General features: G+C 45.0%; 1 protein-coding gene across 1 annotated transcript; it reads right to left on the bottom strand.

The window, feature by feature from the left end:
* Positions 1-434: 434 nt before the first annotated feature.
* PSMB2 (proteasome 20S subunit beta 2) lies at positions 435-11631 on the bottom strand. Its single transcript, XM_021554792.3, has 6 exons — positions 11494-11631; positions 8725-8847; positions 8086-8156; positions 3141-3303; positions 1473-1522; positions 435-669 (listed from the first exon to the last, which is right to left on the bottom strand). Exons 1-6 carry the CDS (start codon positions 11582-11584, stop codon positions 562-564), a joined length of 606 nt encoding a protein of 201 aa, XP_021410467.1. The 5' UTR covers positions 11585-11631; the 3' UTR covers positions 435-561.
* Between the last annotated feature and the right edge of the window lie 7477 nt (positions 11632-19108).

Genomic DNA, 19108 nt, shown 5'->3' on the forward strand with positions numbered 1-19108 from the left:
ATTGCCAGGTGAGTTAGAAGTGCATTTTAAAAGCCATTCTACTTGGAAACCTTTGTATCAATCTAATTCAAGTGAAAAAAAAAAACAAAAAAACTCTAACAAAAGCAAATTAGGTCTTTGAAAACCTGATTAATATTTCATACAGCAAAGAATGGTAACATCTTTGAAAAAATAAAGTAGATGCTGCATGTTTGGCATGGACCACTTGCCTGGAGTTTGACGAGCTTTACTGATGAGAAGGATGACAGCACAATGTCATCTAGAAAATACAGTTTTCCCACAAGTAAGAAATTTGGAGAGCACTAAAATCTCAGAAGAGGAAAGATAAATAACCTGAATGTACCCCCATGAACTGTAAATCAAGTTTCACCTTCACTGTGGAACAATTCACTCAAATCCTCTCAGGAAGGATCAGTGGAATAAAAAGATAAAACTGGCTATATAAATGTCAGGCTTTATTTGAGCTCCCACTGCAGTACATTACTCGTGCGCTTCAAATGAATAGAAAAAAAACCCAAGAGAGAACAAAACAAGAAGACTGCTGAAGAAAGATCTTGGGGGTTAGGACTCCACTTTGGCAAGGGGTATATTGTCCACTTCGTGGATGCCCTCCTTGTCAATGAACCGGGCGTTGAAGGAGGTCAGGTTGAGGATGAAACGCTTCTGAAGCTGTTCAGCAAAGACAAAAAGACAGAAGAAATAAGATTCACTCAAATAAAAGAGAAGAGTATAGTTTTAATTTCCATACTGGTTCTAGTGACCCAAAATATTAGGAACTAGAGTGGGTTTCTTCACTGCTCAGGAGTGAATTAGTGGGAGTTTGTTGCACGATTATCAACATTAGACAAGCCTCAGGTAAAGATGCAAAATAGCCAGGCCTGCTAAAAAGGAAGATATTAAAGCAGGAAAACTGGAGTGGGCCAAAATTTTGGACACAAAGTGTATGTATCACACAGATACTTCAAAGAGACTTCTTCTTGATGTTACATTCAAATCAATCTCTTAAACTCAAGGATAAAGACTATTTTCCTACAATAAAAGCCATGGTGTCTGAAATGTCTGGATCCTAATGTTGACACTAAAATTAGTCATGAACTCTAAGGTCAGGTATCACTTCACAACCTGGAAAAGAATTAGTATATACTTCAAAGAGTTCTTAAAGTGTAACACAAGTGACAAGGATGCTGCAGGATGTTCAGAAGAAAAGTAAGAGGAAAAAGTCTGGATCAATATTATGCTAAGCATGCAAAATGCACAAGTTTACATTCTGGAGGACGTGAACCTTGCAAAGGCAATGCAACTGCCTGTAAATCCTTTTCCTCAGTAGCTATTCCACATCTGGCCAGTGCCTTTATTACCCTTCTGGCAAAGGCAGCAAGAAATGCGACAAGAGGAACAGGAAAGTATCAGCGAATGAATGCAAACAAACATTCCTTTCTCAGGAGCATCAGGGCCTGAGTTCAGCAACTCACCTCCTCTAGACATTTTTTTAAGAGCTCCACAGCTTCCTCACGTGTGATACCTGAAAGGGAAAACATCCACAGATTGATTTCATTAGAGGCCATCTCTCTCCACAGAAACTTTTATTAAATTTAAACAACTTTTCAGCTGAGCACCAAAACCTCTCCTTCCCAGCTCACAGAAAACACTTTCCAGATGTCCCGAGGACGCCCTGCTCCGCAGTGCTCACGCCCCAACAAGCCATTGAGAATCGATTTGTTACAGGGAATGGGAAGCATGACGGAATTCTGCCTCCCATGGCCAGGGCCTGGCTCAGAGAAGCCCAGCCACCTCCCTCTCCTACAGTTTATTGCAGCTCTAAATCAGCTCCAGCTGCCCTGGCCGGCTGCAAGTCCAGGGCAGGAGGTGGAGATGGGTTTAGTGTGATGTTCCTGCTGGGTATGAGCTCAATAAAGGACAAGGCACGTGTGGGATGCTCCTGTTATTCTCACACTTCAGGATAAAATCCAGCACTCTATAGGGGTGACAAGCCATGACAATGAAGTTCATTATTTTCCTCTGTTCCACAAGGAATGGTGAAAATGGAACAATAGATTGTTAAGGGACGTGACTAGAAAACAAACAGGGTCTAAAACTTCTTTCTAGGCTTTGTTCCAGACCTGCATCCACTGCTCAGACAAGTGAAATGAAAATGATCAGTTTATAGCCACATTTAATGAAGGAGGTAGATGAAAGGATTTCTAATCGCAGAGCAGAGATAATAACTTAAACTCAGCTTTGCACACAGGAGTCAAATAGTTTGTAGCTACAGCCAAAGATGTCAGATTAACAATATTCTGTGCTTTGCACTTTTCCTTATCTGCACAGTGGGGATGGGGCCATGTATATTCCTTGGCACGGGATAATGATTCTAAAACTAAAAGTTTAGACAGGTACAAACATGTACAAGAGCTATGGTGAGCAGCTGCCAAGTGCACAGAACTGTATCAGTTTAAAACCTCTCTGCTGCCTACAGAAGCTGTGGCTGCCCCATCCCTGGAAGTCTCGATGGCCAGGCTGGACAGGGCTTAGAGCACCCTGGGATAGTGGAAGGTGTCCCCATGGCAGGAGGTGAAATGAGATGAGCTTTAAGGTTCCTTCCAACCCAAACCATTCCATGCTCTGTGTGATTCATCACCACTACTTCAGAGTGCTGGAGATGATCTATCTTTTCATTTGAATGTTTTTAATTTATCATACACAAAGCCAATCCAAGATATGGAGCAATAGCATCTGGGACTGACTTCTGAATATTGATACACTGGGAAAATGTACATGTCAGAGCCAACAGAAAAGCAAGAAGATAGAGCTGTCAAACTGTTATTTATTAAAAGCAGACTACCAGCTGCCAATGGTCCAGGAAAGTCTAATCATGTTTTAGAATAACTGAAACATCTTTTACTCCCAGTCTGTTACGCTGTAAACAGGAAAAAAAAATTAAGGAGTTGACTAGTTTTCTGTTACCATGCTAGCAAAACCAAAGGCAACCTTTCGTGCTCCATTTATCTAACAAAAAGTCGAGTTCCAATCTGCTGCACCACAGCAATGCCACCTGATTCAGCAAATGTCAGTCTCGCTGGTTAATAAACTCAAGGCCTAAACTGAAGCAGGAGAATTTTCCTGTCCAGTGATCCACTCACCTGGCTTGTAATAGCGGTCAAGGATGCTGAGGGTAAGGAATGCTCCATATCCATGTGCTGCAAAAGGAGTCTTTGCCAGAGCTGCCAGGTAGTCCATGTAGTACAGGGCAGGGCCCTCGTGGTCATCGTAGCCAGCCAGGAGAAGGTTCACATGGTAAGGGGTCTGCCAAGAGAAGTGATGTTTTTGTTAGAGCACTCACACCAAATCTGAATCCTGATTCCCTACGCACCAGGGAACAGCAGCAGAGATGATTACCCAATTCCTTATCATAAAATGCTACATCAATCCTGTCTGCAGCACATTGTGGGTCTCAAGCTAAAAATGATTAGGTCTTCTGGTAACATGGACTGCACAAGCAAATAAAAACATAGAATCTGGTGTGAAAACTGCATTAAAGTTTTTAAAGTTTAAATGTGTTGGGAAAGCTGTAAAAAACCCCAAACACACTGATTTTCAAGAGAATAGGAATTCTTTCACCTCAACATAAAATTTGTGAATTTTTACTGCTGACACGTGAGCACAACATGAACATTTTGCAGTTTCTAAGAACTCTTTGTTCATTGAACCTGCTCTTTGCTCTCTTCCCAGTGCCCCTCCCTGTGAGCATGGCCCGTCTCAGCACGTATGAAACCTCTCGCACAGTGCAGTTACACACAGTGTCCTGTTCACTGGCAATTTGGTTTTTATTGCATGTACCAAGTTTAATCTTTAATATTTGGCAGCTTACTCCATGTTCTGGGTTTAGTATTCCACCATCATGAATAAATCAGACATCTCTTATTCTCCTACATCTCCTTCCAAGATCTGTACTTTGTAAAACCATGAAACACACGTGCACTGTATTATTTTTAAACATAGGATCAGAAAAAAGTTGGTCATTGTATGTATTTTTAAAAGCAGCTTTTATATACTTCCAGTATTTCCATATCTACACAATGTTTCTTATTAAATTAATTGTACTAACAGGATATCTCCAAACTGCTGGAAAACCTAGATCAACAAAGCAACAAAATAAGAAAAAAAATGATGATGCAACTACCAGATTAAAAAAGCAAACAAAATTTCACCCTAAAGCCAAAACATTAACTGCATCATAAGAAAAGTTCATTTTGATACTCAATACAGTAAATTTCCACATACACACACACAAAAAAAAAATCACACGCCACTATATTTTTACTTTCAGACAGTATGAAAGAAAAAAAACAGGCTACAGTTATATATAAAACATCACTTTAAATTGTGTGATTTAATCTTCAAAGCATCCAAGAATATTTGGAAAGAAGTTACCATGCAGCTGTATTGGTTTAATTAGGCTGTATTTCATCATTTATTTATTCTGAAACATCACACAAGTTGATATTTAAGAGCCATGACACAAGATCACTCAAATTATTGTGTGACTTGGAATTACCAACATTGGCATATGCAAGATACTCAACCATAAATAAATGGTGTTATACAGCCTTAAACCCATCTGTAAACTGATTTTCAGTTTTAAGTTCTCTTGCTAATGGTCTCTGAGACTTCTTAAAACTCAAATGCAAATAATTATCCCCCATGCCTTATTATTCTAGAAAGGCAGGATTTAAACATTAGTAAATATACATAATCTATTTACTACTTCCATGATTATAAATGAAATTTGCAGCATAACACCTCAATGCTGTGACTGGAATTTCTTATACATCCCAATCCTTTTGTCCACTCCAAAGGCAGACTTCCTTGACTTCTGTACCATGGTCCATACCAGCAATTCTCAACTCTTTACAAAGTTATTGTGGTTAAAGGGCCATCAAATGAGTGATGACCATCACTCCAGGACATTATTTTTAACTCCAACTTCCCTTCCTACAGAAGCACCATTTCTCATCCCAAGTATTTTTGCACTTGGCACTGTTTGATTTAAAATAACGACAGCAATTAGGAGATGTGTGAAATTGTTCAGAATTTACAGCTGAAGAGCACAGCTGTGCCAAAGAGCCCAACCCCAGCTTGGTGGTGACACAGCCCTGTGACATCTGGCGGAAGCCAAAGTCACAGCGAGGGGGGAAAGGTGGGAGCAAGGAAACCTCCTGCCAAGTGTGGACATGGGGAGAGGAGCTGAAAGCTGCCTTTGGAATCCAGCCAGACCCTGTCACCTATAATTAAACAGCATCACAAGCAGAGACTGAACTTCATCACCTTTGGAGGGCAGGGGGCTTTTTTTCCTACTTCCCCCGGCCCCCCACAACCTCAGTAGTGAGTTCAGTGTACTAAATCCTGCAGTGGATTCAGCAGGTGAACCAGGTGAGGTGCAGGAACAGGCAACCACAGAATGGTGGAATGATTTGGGCTGAAACAGACCTTAAAGTTCATCCCATTCCACCCCCTGACATGGGCAGAGACACCTTCCACTGTCTCAGGTTGTTCCCGACCTTGGACACTTCCAGGGATCCAAGGAAGCAGTCACAGCTTCTCTGGGCACACTGTGCCAGGGCCTCCCACCCTCACAGGGAACAATTCCTTCCTAATATCCAATCTAACCCTGCTCTCCTTCAGCTTAAGGCCATTCACCTCCATGAAAGCCAAAACCCCTTCCAGGTTTGCCTTGATCAAAAATCACAAAGATTCATTTCAGATGCTGCTTTGGAGCAGAAATCTTGTGTTTTAAAAAGAGAAATGTCGTGGTGACTATCAAGTAGAAGCAAAGACAACAGTGATTAATGGACTTAAGACACAAGCCCAGTGTTATTACACTTGATACTTTCCACCAAAAGAACAATTTCAAGGCACTGCCTTGTGAGCCATCCCCAAGGTATCAAGAACTTGGACTACAAGAGTCATGAGAATCCTAAATAAAATCTAATGGGTACCAGGGAGGAACCCAGATGGTGATGAACAATGCAGAACAAACTCTATTTTGATCTTGGCCACAGCAAAAGTCTAAATGCCTGAGAAAGTCCTGCTGCTGTTTAATCTTCCCTTTCATACACCTTCTGGCCTCCTATAACAGCTTCAGTCAGTAAGTGACAATAAAGCAACAAACTACCTTTTCCCCACCAAACTTTTTACTTCTCAACTATTTTCCCACTCCTAACAGGAGGTGCTGGCATGGTTTAGCTTTTAATTTTTATTTTCATGATCTAGAATTACATTAGCAGCCTCCAGGAATCCTTTATGCAGTTTCAAGCACCAGTGTTAATCCTTCTGGTATCCCACATATTATGACGAAAATGTAACAAAATTCACAGGGAAAAAACCAAATCTGATGGCAAGGCTTGTATTGTAAAATTCTAAATGCCACAATGAAGTTAGAGAAAAAGCTTCTGCCTGCAACGTGGAGATCAGTGTAGTGTGACAGCAGTGTCAGAGAGCGCCGTGTGCCCTGGGGCGTTGCCATCTGCACCAGAGCAGCGTTTTGTCTCTGGTAAATAAACACATCTGCCTCTGCCAGTGTCCTCCCCACTCTGCTGCCCATCTGGAGCAGGTGAGCTGGAAGACAAGCATGGGCTCAGCAAGGAGTGGAGCCACAGGGAGGATCAGGCCCCAAGGGACGTGGCACAGAGGAAGACAAAGGTGCCACATCAGTGCTGCCTCCTGATGGGCAGGTTTACCAAAAAGCCTGTCAAAGGTACTTTAGATCATATGTAAGAAATAGCTGTCTCTGCTGAAAGGTGTCAGGACACTCAGACTCATCTGTGCAGGGCAGTTGTCCCTGAGAGGAGCCACCAGCACCAGGGCCAGGCCCCAGTAGCATCACTGCTTCACATCAGTCTCAAGAACTGCACAGGAATGCACAGAACACACACAGACCTTCCAGATCACACCTCAACACAAGCTAAAGCAAACAGCACCACTGCCAACCATCACCTGCCAGCCATGCAGTTGGATGAAGCCATTAAAACCAGAAGAGTAGGGTGGAACCACAGAATATCCTGAGTTGGAAGGTACCCCCAAGGAAAATTTTCTACCTGCAGCTGTGATATGCATTAGAAAGGAGAACAATAATCTCTGGCTGTTCCTGTGCATGAGTTCTGTAAGAATTCTCACTCCACATGTGTAGTTCTCAACAATACAGCTCTGAGGTTAATACTGGCCTTTATTTGCTACTGTAAAACCTGATTTCAGGCCCAAGCAGTGCACTGGTAGAACAGCAACACAGTTTAACCCACACTCTATCCCCGACAGAGCTGATCAAATTCATTCTCAATATCCTCTTTCTTCCTGTTTTCTTTCATATAGCACATTAACATTCTTCTCAATGAAATACTTCCTAACCTTAGATCATTAAAGGTTTGTTTGCCCCCTCACAGCAGCTTTTTATACTTTGAAAAAAATCACCCTGGGAAACATCGCTAATTGCAGTTCAGTAACTTGAAAACACAACCTCAACTTGGATGTGGTATTTACCAAAAGCCTCATGTTGCTGTTTACAAAAGGCACTTGTTTTCCTAAGAACATCAAACAGCTTTGCTCTATGAAATCATTTTCCAATAAGATTAAACGGATTTGGAGCATTTGCATGAAAACCCACAACCTTATCTCGATGTTCAAGAAGTTTAATTCACTTCACGTCTGCAGTGTGTGACAAAGTGTTTATTGGGCCCAAGGCTGGAATTTTAAGTCTATGGCTGTATCAGTTATTGATAAGTGATGTGATAAGTTTTTAAAATAAGGACATCAAGTTCTATTTCAACAATGTGAACTCACAGAATCTCAAAATCACTGATGCTGGAGAAGACCTCCAAGGCTGAGTCCAACCTGTGACCCATCAACCCCTTGTTACCCAGACCAGAGCACTGAATGCAACGTCCAGTTGTTCCTTGATCCCATTATGTCCCTGAGCAGCCAGTTCTGAATCCATCACTACAGACAACAGCTCCCACCTTTTCCAGACTCCACTATCTGAGGATGGAAATATTCCCTGGAAGCCTGTGCCAAAATCTCTCAGCTATAACTCACCCGACTCCGGAGATAGTCTGCGAGGTTTCGCCGGGTGAAGTTTGCAGCTGCAGTGGGAGACAATTCATAACCTGGAAAAGAAATGTGACTATTTATTTGCCAACAGTCCAAATCATTCATGTTTCACCTCCCACCTTCCCATGCCTTTTTTGAAATAACTAAATGTTTTTTAGTGATAAAATGTAGCTCCTTTTGTCTAATTCTGGTTTATTCTGAAAGCTACAAGCATAAACAGGGCCCTCAGACTTTGGGTAGTTCATATCTGTATGGACCATAGAAACACATGGCTTCAAAAAATTAAAATATTAAGGACATGTAGCTTGACTTTTTTGTCCAATATATCAGAAGAACTGCTGACAGCATGCAATGGACATATTAAGAGAATAATAAGTCTGTCAGTGAAATATCTGTGTCATTTATATTGCAGAGAAGTTTGCTGGGATTTGGATAAACCATTTAATTTATACTGTACAATCCAGACTCTATTTCTGCATCCTGTCTGAATTATCACCTTTGCTGGACACTAAAAATGCAAAAATCTTTACAGAAGGTTTGAGAACGGCACTTTCCACCAACATTCACCTGGAAACCACCCTTAGCTCTGCTCCCAAAGCCCAGGGCCTGTCCTGCTTCACTTACCATTTCTCATTTTGTAGAGCTGAACATTTTTCTGGATGTATTCTGCAAACTGCACTGTGTCTCCAGGCTCCCCCACACACAGCAGTAAGATCTTTTCACTCATCTTAAACATTTTGTCATGATCTAGGCAAAGAAAAATGATGTTGAGTGCCACAGTCACAAGGAAGAATAAATTATTTTGCCAATATCCTGACACATCAGGACTTTACGGAAGAAAGAGATTTGGGTAACTGCATCATGACCTGGAGCATCAGTAAAAAGCCTTCCTGAGCACACACTGACATTTGGTTTCTCACAGCTGGTGACACAGAAAACAAGAGTTGTTGAAGAGAAACAAAGCCCTTCAGGAAGGGAGGCATCCCAGAAATATACAGTATTTCCTACCTTACAAGCAAGGTAGGAAAGAATAAAGCTTCACACAGAATATTGTGTTCAAAGCATAAGGTTTTGCTTCCCGGGATCAGGAGTAGCAATTTTGCTCAGTGACTATTCAACTTTATTCAAATATTCTGCAACGGAAGCAAATAATTTAATATAAAGTTGAAATATCAACACACTGAGCAAAAGCAATTTTAGGAAATCCAGAAACAAATTCTATGTCAAATTATGCCCTTTTCCTTAATATCCAGCAATCCCAAAACCCAGAAGTTTACATGAATGAAGCTTTTCCAGAAACATTTCTTTTGCTTGTCATTTTTTTGCGGGGAAAAAACCAAACCAAACAATTCAGGAGAATGAAAATTAAAGTAATGATTATAAATCATAACAAAGCCTATTTATAAACAGGAAATTAAGGAACAGTAATCCATATTTTTAGTCGTACGGCAGTTTAGAACAGTTTTGTGTTTGAGTGGATCCAAGTTGTTGCAATGATAGTGCTGGAGACAATCCTGTGCTCACAGAGTCTCCTCTCATCAGAGCAGGTATCTGCTGGAGACAATCCTGTGCTCACAGAGTCTCCTCTCACCAGAGCAGGTATCTGCTGGAGACAATCTTCACAGAATCTCCTCTCATCAGAGCAGGTACCTGTGCTGGAGACAATCCTGTGCTCACAGAGTCTCCTCTCACCAGAGCAGGTACCTGTGCTGGAGACAATCCTGTGCTCACAGGATCTCCTCTCATCAGAGCAGGTACCTGTGCTGGAGACAATCCTGTGCTCACAGAGTCTCCTCTCACCAGAGCAGGTATCTGTGCTGGAGACAATCCTGTGCTCACAGAGTCTCCTCTCACCAGAGCAGGTATCTGACACTTGGATATCCCAGACAGACATGAAGCAGCTGTTGGAGTGAAGGGAAAATCCTTTCTCTCCACTGAGGGCCTGGACAAACACCAAGCCTCCACCTCTGAGCTTCCCCTCCAGCTCACCAAATGGTGCTGAACAATCTCTGCTGCAAGACAGGCACCGAGTGTCACAATCCTCTAAAACCATGTCAAAAGTCATCACAGCACTGGAGCTGCTGTCTGGAGCTCAGGGAAAGTCACTGACACTGCCCAGCCCTGCAATGCCAGACTGGTTTGGGTTGGAAGGCAGCTTAAAGCCCATCCCCTGCCATGGGCAGAGACACCTTCCACTACCCCACATCCAGCCTGGTCTTGGACACTTCCAAGGATGGGGCAGCCACAGCTTCTCTGGGCACCCTCACCGGGAACAATTCCTTCCCAACATCCCATCTAACCCTGCCCTCTGGCAGTAGGAAGCCATTCCCTGTGTCCTGTCATTCCCTGTGTCCTGTCATCCCTTGTAAATTGTCTCTCTCTCCATCTTTCCTTTCAGGTACTGGAAGGGGCAATTAGGTCAAAATTTCTCCAGGCTGAAATTTATTTACAATTAAATATTCCAAATATAGATCTGAAATGTATGGGTTTCCCCCTAGCAAAAGCAACTAAATCCTATATTCAAAGTACACATTTCTTAAAGCTTATGAACAAACCTATTTGGAACAAATATTAACCCAGAAAACATTATTTAAAGTGATAAAAATTTTATTTTGTATGTACCACCAGCTTTCACAACCTCTAACACTGCTCCAACTGGCTATCACAGACTTGAAGTGAAACATTCGAGGTAAAAGCAGTGTTATAATACTCTTATATAGATTTATTTATATTCATTTGTATAAATCTACCAATCCTCTATTCTACAACTTTTTTAAAAAGAGCTACTAAAGCAGTCTTTAGAATAGAACAAGCTTCAGTTTAGGTCATTGCAACAGCAGGAAGAAAAATTGATTTTAGAGAATTCCAGCCATTTGGTGATGCCCTGGATGTTTTACCACACAAAGAAACCAAAGCCTTATTTCAGTCTGGTGCTGTGAATTTCACTGCTACTTTTAGTCCCCCTAATGCCTTTTCTCCCCACTAATTACGTATTACCAGTGAAATAGGCACAAATGAGCACCTCCTGTCACACATCGCTATCCCTGTGTTTTTTAACACTTTTACATTGCTCAGAGCGAGGCTTGGGATCACAACACTCACCTGAACAGGTAAATTAAGCTGACAGCCCAACACAGAGCGGTCACACTCGGTGGAGATTGGAGACTTTATCCAGAGAAAGCAGCGATTTAAACCCCGCGTTGGCCCTACACTTCCGACAGCCACTAACATCCCTGAAGAGCTGCAAGCCAGAAAGGCTTTGGGCTGTGAGCAGCCTCCCCTCAGCCCGAGCGGCGGGCCCGCCGCACCCCAACCGCGCACACCCCCGCGGCCCCGGGACACCCTAGCGGGCCAGCGCTTATCACAGGACCCCGGCGCCTCCCAGGCTCTCACCGTGCTTCATCTGGATGATGCTGGTGGCCGCCACGGTGTCCGCGGCCACCAGGACGTAGTCCGGGCCCTGGATGCCGATCAGGTACTCCATGGCCGTGACACAGCGCGGGCCCCGCCGCGCATGCGCGCGCCGCTGGCGTCAGCGCTCGCGAGAGGCGGGAGCGTGAGGGGAGCGGGCGGGAGCGTGAGGGGAGCGGGCGGGAGCGTGAGGGGAGCGGGCGGGAGCGCGGGGGGGAGATCCGTCCGTAGGGAATAGCGGGGTGGGTAAAGGCGCAAAGGGACAGGGTGGCCTCGGATCTGAGGGGGTTCAGATCCATCCCTTTGGAATACCGGGATGGGTCAATGTGGAAAAGGACAGGGTGACCTCAGATCTAAGTGGGTTGAGATCCATCCCTTTGGAATACCGGGATGGTTCAAGGTGGAAAAAGGACAAGGTGGCATCGAATCTGAGGGAGTCAAGATCCATCCTTTTGGAATAATGGAATTGTTAAAGGTGGAAAAGGACAGGGTGGCCTCGGATCTGAGGGGGTTGAATTCCATCCCTTTGGAATAATGGGACATTTAAATGTGGAAAAGGATGGGGCTCCTTGAATCTGAGGAGGTCGAGATCCATCCTTTTGGAATAATGGAATTGTTAAAGGTGGAAAAGGACAGGGTGGCCTCGGATCTGAGGGGGTTGAATTCCATCCCTTTGGAATAATGGGACATTTAAATGTGGAAAAGGATGGGGCTCCTTGAATCTGAGGAGGTCAAGATCCATCCCCTTGGAATAACGGGATGGTTAAAGGTGGAAAAGGACAGGGTGGACTCAGATCTGAGGGGGTTGAGATCCATCACTTTGAAATAATGAGATTGTTCAAGGTGGAAAAGGACAGGGTGGCCTCAAATCTGAGGGGGTTGAGTTCCATCCCTTTGGAATAATGGGATGGTTAAATGTGGAAAAGGAAAAGGTGGCTTTGAATCTGAGGGGGTTGAGTTCCATCCCTTTGGAATAATGGTATGGTTAAATGTGGAAAAGGAAAAGGTGGCTTTGAATCTGAGGGGGTTGAGTTCCATCCCTTTGGAATAACGGGATGGTTAAAGGTGGAAAAGGACAGGGTGACCTCGGATCTGAGGGAGTCAAGATCCATCCCTTTGGAATAATGTGATGGTTAAAGGTGGAAAAGGATGGTGGCCTCGGATCTGAGGGGGTCGAGATCCATCCCTTTGAAATAATGGGATGGTTCAAGGTGGAAAAGATCCCAGAGACACAACGTGGCTGAGTGAGGCACTGAGGTTGGAACAGACCTCCAAGGTCACCCTCAGCCCAGCACTGCCACTGTGCCCTCCACTAAACCATGTCCCCAAGTTCTGCAGCCATGTAAGATTTTCACAGAATCATCAAGGTTGGATTTAAGATCATTCAGTGCCTCAGCCAGCACTGCCTCTGGAGCCACATCACCCAGCTCCAGAGCTGGTGTCCCTGGACACCTCCAGGGACAGTGACTCCACCACCTCCCCAGGCAGCCTGTTCCAATGTGTGACCATGCAAACAGTGAACGTTTTTTTCAATATCTAATGTGAATCTTCTCTGTCTCAGCTTGAGGCCAATTCCTCTTGTCCTTCACTGAGCTCACTCTTGTCACAGTAGGAGAGATGGCCCCAGCTCTCCCGCCCAGAAACATCTTCTCCATTACCAGCTTGCTCCAAGTCTCTTCCAGTCTTGGACACTTCCACCCAGATGTTTCCAGGTGTGCCTGTAATGTGGATAATTAATAACAATGGAATTTAAATCCCGAGCCTGGCTCTCCCGGCATGCAGAGCAGGCTGCCAGTGTCTCCCTTCAGTGCTTGCTTTCAGGGGCACAGCAGCATTGCAGAGGGATTGCTCCGACCTTGGGGTGCCCCATTTCCCTCCAGACATTTCCCAGGCTAACATCAGTGTGCAGACACTGTTCTCCTTGCCCACCACCAGCAAAACTCCTTCCAAGGGTCCTCATTATTGGCAAACGTGTTGGGGAATGTCAGTGCCTGGTTCCATGAATCCTACAGGCATCCCTCTGCCTCCCAGAGCTGCTCTGCTCCTCACTCCCAGGCCCACAGCAGAGTGTTTTCCCTCCACCTGTGAAGGCAAGAACAGGGAATCCATCAGAGTGTGCAGGTGAAAATTGATTGTAACCTGCCCTGCCAACAGCTGATTAACGTTTGTATCTCTGGCAGGATTGATCTTGCAGGTGAGAGCGTTGCAGAGTCCAGCTGGGGCCCTACTCCTCAGCTGGATGCTCCTTCCCTGGGCTTCTGTCATGGTCTGCTTGGGGTGGGGAAGAGGATTATCCACTGTGGGCAGCTGGAATGCCAAGGACAGGGTGTTATTTCTCAGGTTTGGCATTTCTCCCTCCCCAGCAGTGCAGACCATCTCCCCACTGTGATGACTTTGAGTTCCCTCTCCCAGTCTGATTTGTCGCTCAGACCTCATTGAGGTGGGAAAGCAGCAGGCACTGCAGGCTCTGCTACACAAACCCATGCTGGTGACCCCAAAATGATGTCCAGCATTGAGTTGTGTGTGACTCATAATTGCACATAACAGCAGGACGATCAATTGCATGATTATTGCTAATTATAAAATCAAATCATAAAAGTAAAAGCTGCTTCAAAACAATTAATAGTTTTTTTTTCTCCTGTGTGGAGGCAAGAATCAAGAAATCTAAATATTTAGCCAGAGATTTCTGCAGTGCTGTGGGGGATTTATTGACAGCCACATCTAGTCAAATCTTCCCCTAGTTCCTCTAGCTCTGTACTGTTTGAATTCCTGCTGGTCACTGAATTATTTCTTTTCTTACTATTTCCTGTGCTTTAAAAGTGGGGAAAGCGCAATCAAATTATTGTCATGCTCATTTGGTTAATCACCCATTTAGTTACTTATTCAGTTCATTAACAAGACGCTAGCTAGTGTCAGTGTGGAGGAAATTCTGAGAGGCAGGCAGTTAGGAGACAGGATACAGGAGAAATAGGCCATTACTCCAGCCCAGTGAATGGCAATTTCTATCCTTCTTTTCTGCTATGTCACTTCAGTGCACAGTTTGTTCTGGATTTAAAAAAAGCAGCCAACAAACATGAAAAAAGCATTCTGCTGCAGATCACCGTTGTTTGTTAGATTCCATTTAGGTTCAATCTGAAGCTCTGCAGAAGACCAAAACACCTATTTTAGGACTCCTTTTTTTTCAGTTGAGAAAAATGTGCTGCTCCACAGGTCATAAGATGCCTGTAATTATGACCCCAAATGGATAGAAATGTTGCTTCTTGAGACAAATTCTATCTGACAGTTTTTACAGTACGTTCGTTCAGAGCAAAATGCCCTGTCCCCTGTCACCCGGATTGAAATTATTAAGGAAGACAGACATTTCACTGACAACTCTAGCCTCAGGGGGGAAAATATTCCTTCTGTTCCCCTCTGAAGGTCAGAGCTCACATAATGCAAAACACTTAGAACACGCGCGTACACATGCTCACGCACATGCGGATGAAACTTTCTCTTCGGCAGAGCTCTGGATGGGTTTGATAGAAAATAGGAACCCACTGTGCAGGCAGCTCAGGGAGTTTGGGCCAAAAGAGATGGGCCTTGCATTTCTTCAGTGTTAATTCTCATTGTCTTATAAGTAATCTCTTTCTCCTCTGGTTGTAAATCACATCAGGAGATGGTCATGTGTACTCACATGTTCGTACTTCCCCTCACATGATACGTGCCCAGACGTGGGATCTGTGGGATAGTCACACTTCCCTGATATCTGTTTATTCTTTCAAAACATTTCATGCCTCCTTTTCCGTGCTGTTAAAAGCCCATTTGCAACCTGTATGTCCCATTTCTCACTTGAGCTGCATTGCCAGCTGTCATTTGGCCCAGTCTGTCACCCAGCAGTGTCCCCGTGCTGGGGGTGTGCAGGTCCTCTCCTGGCAGTACACCAACTCTGGCTACTCCAGAGCTTTTTTTTGCTGGAGGAAGGGGAAAGCCTGGCCCTTCAGTTCCTCCCCAGCCCCGGCTGGACGTGTGAACACAGCAGTGCAGCCGCAGATGAGCTGTCAGTCACCGTGTTGTGCCTGTAGATCACCAACCTCACTTAATCTAGGGCTGAAAATTGGACCTGAGCCAAGGTGACTGGAGGTGAGAAACCAGCCCGCAGCTCATTAACCTCTTCCCAGCACACAAAGGCTCTGTCTTCCCCAGCTTCCCAGCGATTTGGATGGCATCAGGCTCATGCCAGGTCCCTGCTGACCACACACGTGTCCTGGTGTCATTTGCACCGAGTTTCCCTGGCAGGACCCAGCTCCCAAGCACTGACCTGCTTTTCCAGCCTGTCCTAGAAACACTTTCAAGGTGTTAATGGGCAGCTGTCAATCAGCTGCCCTCCCAGAACCCCAGGATTGAGCCCTTCACAGAGCTGGTCTGTGCATCTTTCAGAAACCCCTGGATTAATGCCACCACTTGCCTGTGGACCTGAAGGACCTGCCTGGACCAGCTCATTCCCATGGAAAGAATGTTCTCAAGTGAGCACTGGTACCAGTGACACAGCGCTAGGAAACTTTTGTGCTGAATTTACTCTCAGAAAAAGGGTGGAAATCCCAAATCCTGCTCTGTACTGCCTGTTTCATGCATCCCACCCCACTGTGCTCCTGCCAGGTGGGAACACAGCTCTGTTCTGCCCCAACTCCTACCCCTGTCCTGGCTGCCCTTCCCAGAGGGACACCAGCTCCTGCGCAGCATCTTCCCTCAGATCTGCAAGAATCTCCAAACTTTTCTTTCTTCTTTCTCTCATTCCCTCTTTTTCTAAGTTTAATTCCGAACAGCCGGCTGTGTTCAGCCTGACTGGTTTGTTATGGCTTATAATTTGTGTTAGGATTAATTAACTAATTACCGACAAATGTCCGTTGGCAAGATTCTGCTTCTGCTTGTCAACTTGAAGTATTTAATTATTTTAATCATTTACTTTCATCTTCAGAATTTATGCTCTTCCAAGAGCGTTTCTAGGCATCTTTTAATTATTATTCTGATTTTTTTTCAGAGGGGTGGCGAGCTGGGGGGAGAGAGCTGGGGGATGGGCTCAGTCCTCATTAACTGTTTCAGTGAGGAAATTTCCTTAGAAAGCCATCCGTGGTTTTCAGACACTGGTGCATGGAAGGGACAGTCTGGAATGCAGGTGTGTGGGAATGCACAGAGAGGGATGGGCTGGGCTCTCACTTCCCAGTTAGAGTCCTCCCTTTCCCCAAAGGATTTCAGAGATGCAGACTGGGGATGCCACAGGTGATGTTCCTTGGTCTATGGGTCAAGCAGGTGTTGATTTACACAGATGCTTCCTCCACCAGGAATAACCCCTAAATGCAAAGGAGTCCTCAGGACACCCTTTAAGGCACAAAAGAGTCTCTGCAGGATGAAAATGGAAGTGGACTCACAGCCACTGTGCCAGCATGTAAATAAAACAGGATCATAGGAAAGCATTGATTGATATAGGTTTTTCATCTTTAAAAGATTGTGAATGGCTGAAAACCCACAGGCTGAACCCTGCTTTGATCATCCCTTGGGTTTGAACATGGAAAGTGGGAACAAATCAGGATAGATTTGGGTTGGGGTCCTGTCCTGGGGCTGGGGGTAGGTACGGAAATCCCATCCTACATCTGTGGGCATGCACAGAGGAATCCCAGACCCTGAATGTGCTGCAAGACATGGGACAGGAGGGCAGCAGGTAACTGGGGCAGTGGAGAATCCAGTCAAGGACATCTTTTTTTACAGGGAATTCCATGTGGGTGCCACAGACAAGATCCCACCTGAGCACACTCTGAATGAAAAGTTAATTTGCTCAGAAAAACAATGGACCACCTGAAAATATATTGTATAAATAATTCAATGTATGCATTTAACTCCTTCCTTCCAAACACTCTGGCCTTGCTGTTCCTCCCCAGTTTTGACCTCCAGGTGGGGCAGGGCACCACACTGATGTCAAGGTTATACATTTTTTATTTGCACCTGCTCACACAGTATGACCCCCTCTTTTTCCTTCACACACTGAAGCTGCAGCTCTTGTGTGGGATTAAAACTCAAGAGAAGGAAGCGTAAGAAGCTGATAAAAGACAGTGGAACTCTGAGTCTTTCACTAATACTTTCCAAAAGTATTTTTGCAAATATTTTCAGGCTTTTTTTTCCCTTCTAAATGTTTTATGCTGCCAAGAAACCAGATTCTGAGGGGCTTGTAAAATCTTTCTGTGGTGGGCACTGCCCAGGCAGGCACAGCCCCACATCCTCCAGTGGGACACACATACTCCACTGACTTCAGCAGGAGCCTCTCCAGGAAAGACTAATAAAGGATTCAGCCCCAAGAATATTTCTTGCCTGAGACAAATGAATCCCTTGGACTGGAGCACTGAGAAGAGTGTGCTATTTAAAAGGTTTCTTGAGGGTACATAATTATATTGAAAATAATTAGGGGCAAGGCAGCAGTATTATTACTACTTATCATATCACTCTAAACTTAATCCAAACTGATCTTTGGGAATGCATTGGGAATGCAGAGGATGGACCTTTCTTGAACAAGATGGGTCTGTAATGTTACTGGTTTTGGACTGACATGGGAGACAAGAGTTTCTCCTGAGGAGTCACCTATGGGGACAGCAGCTTTGTGCCAGAGGGGAATGGAGGACCCAGGGAGGCTGGAGCATGGCCCTGTTGTCCATGGAGTCTGGGCTTCCATGCTAGTCCTTTGGTCCTTTGGACAAACGTGCTCCAGGACCTGGCAGCCTTTAAGGTGGCACCCCAGACCCTTTCCTGAAGACACAACAGCCCCTGGGGTGTGATTTGTGAGGTGAGCAGAGGCTTCCAAGGAGCCCAGGGAAGCAGCATTGCCCTTGTGAGCACTCATGGAGAGATCTAAATGAGATTGTTTTAATTAACTTCAGAATCCTGTTAATTAGAAGCCTCTCTGCATTAAAAATTGCTCCAGAGACCAGACCAAGTCATGGCTACACATGAAGGCAGAGGAAGAGGCAGGTCAGGCATGGATGGATCACAGTCAGGACCTGTTTGGAACAGAGTGTGCCAAATGGCACAGTTAAAAATCCAGCTGGGGTCCCAAGGTTGCTCAGGCAGCCCAGCTGAGAATCCCAGGGCAGGTCATGAAAAGGCAGGAGCACAGTAGGACGTTTTGGAGAGGCTAAGAGCTGCCATGGGACTTCGGGAGCCAGGAGATGTGACCAAAGTCACAGGAGAACTGGGCTGGAGGGTCTAGGAAAGCCTGCAGCCAGGGAAACTGAGGCATGGGGGTCAGAGGAAGGTGCTGTAAAGCTGTGAACAGCTCCTGGGGTGGGCTGCATGTTCCCCAAGAAATCATCTCAGTGGAGAGCACAGGGGGCTTGGAGGGCTCTCCTGTGGAAGGGGAACAGCGCTGGGGTCACAGAGGAGCAGGAGCTGGGCTGAACTGAGGGTCTGGACAGGTCCTTGTGGGAAAGAGAGCCTTGTCCTATTGAAGGCTGACAGAATGAACTTCAGTTTATGCCCCTGGCAGTTTTTTACAGCTCAGCTATTCCATTTAGGGGTTGGGAGCCAGTGGAAGGAAGCTCGGATCGCTTCACTGACCAGCCATAACATCCAGCCA

Source organism: Lonchura striata, chromosome 26, assembly GCF_046129695.1.
Source record: "Lonchura striata isolate bLonStr1 chromosome 26, bLonStr1.mat, whole genome shotgun sequence".
NCBI classification, from domain to species: Eukaryota; Metazoa; Chordata; class Aves; order Passeriformes; family Estrildidae; genus Lonchura; species Lonchura striata.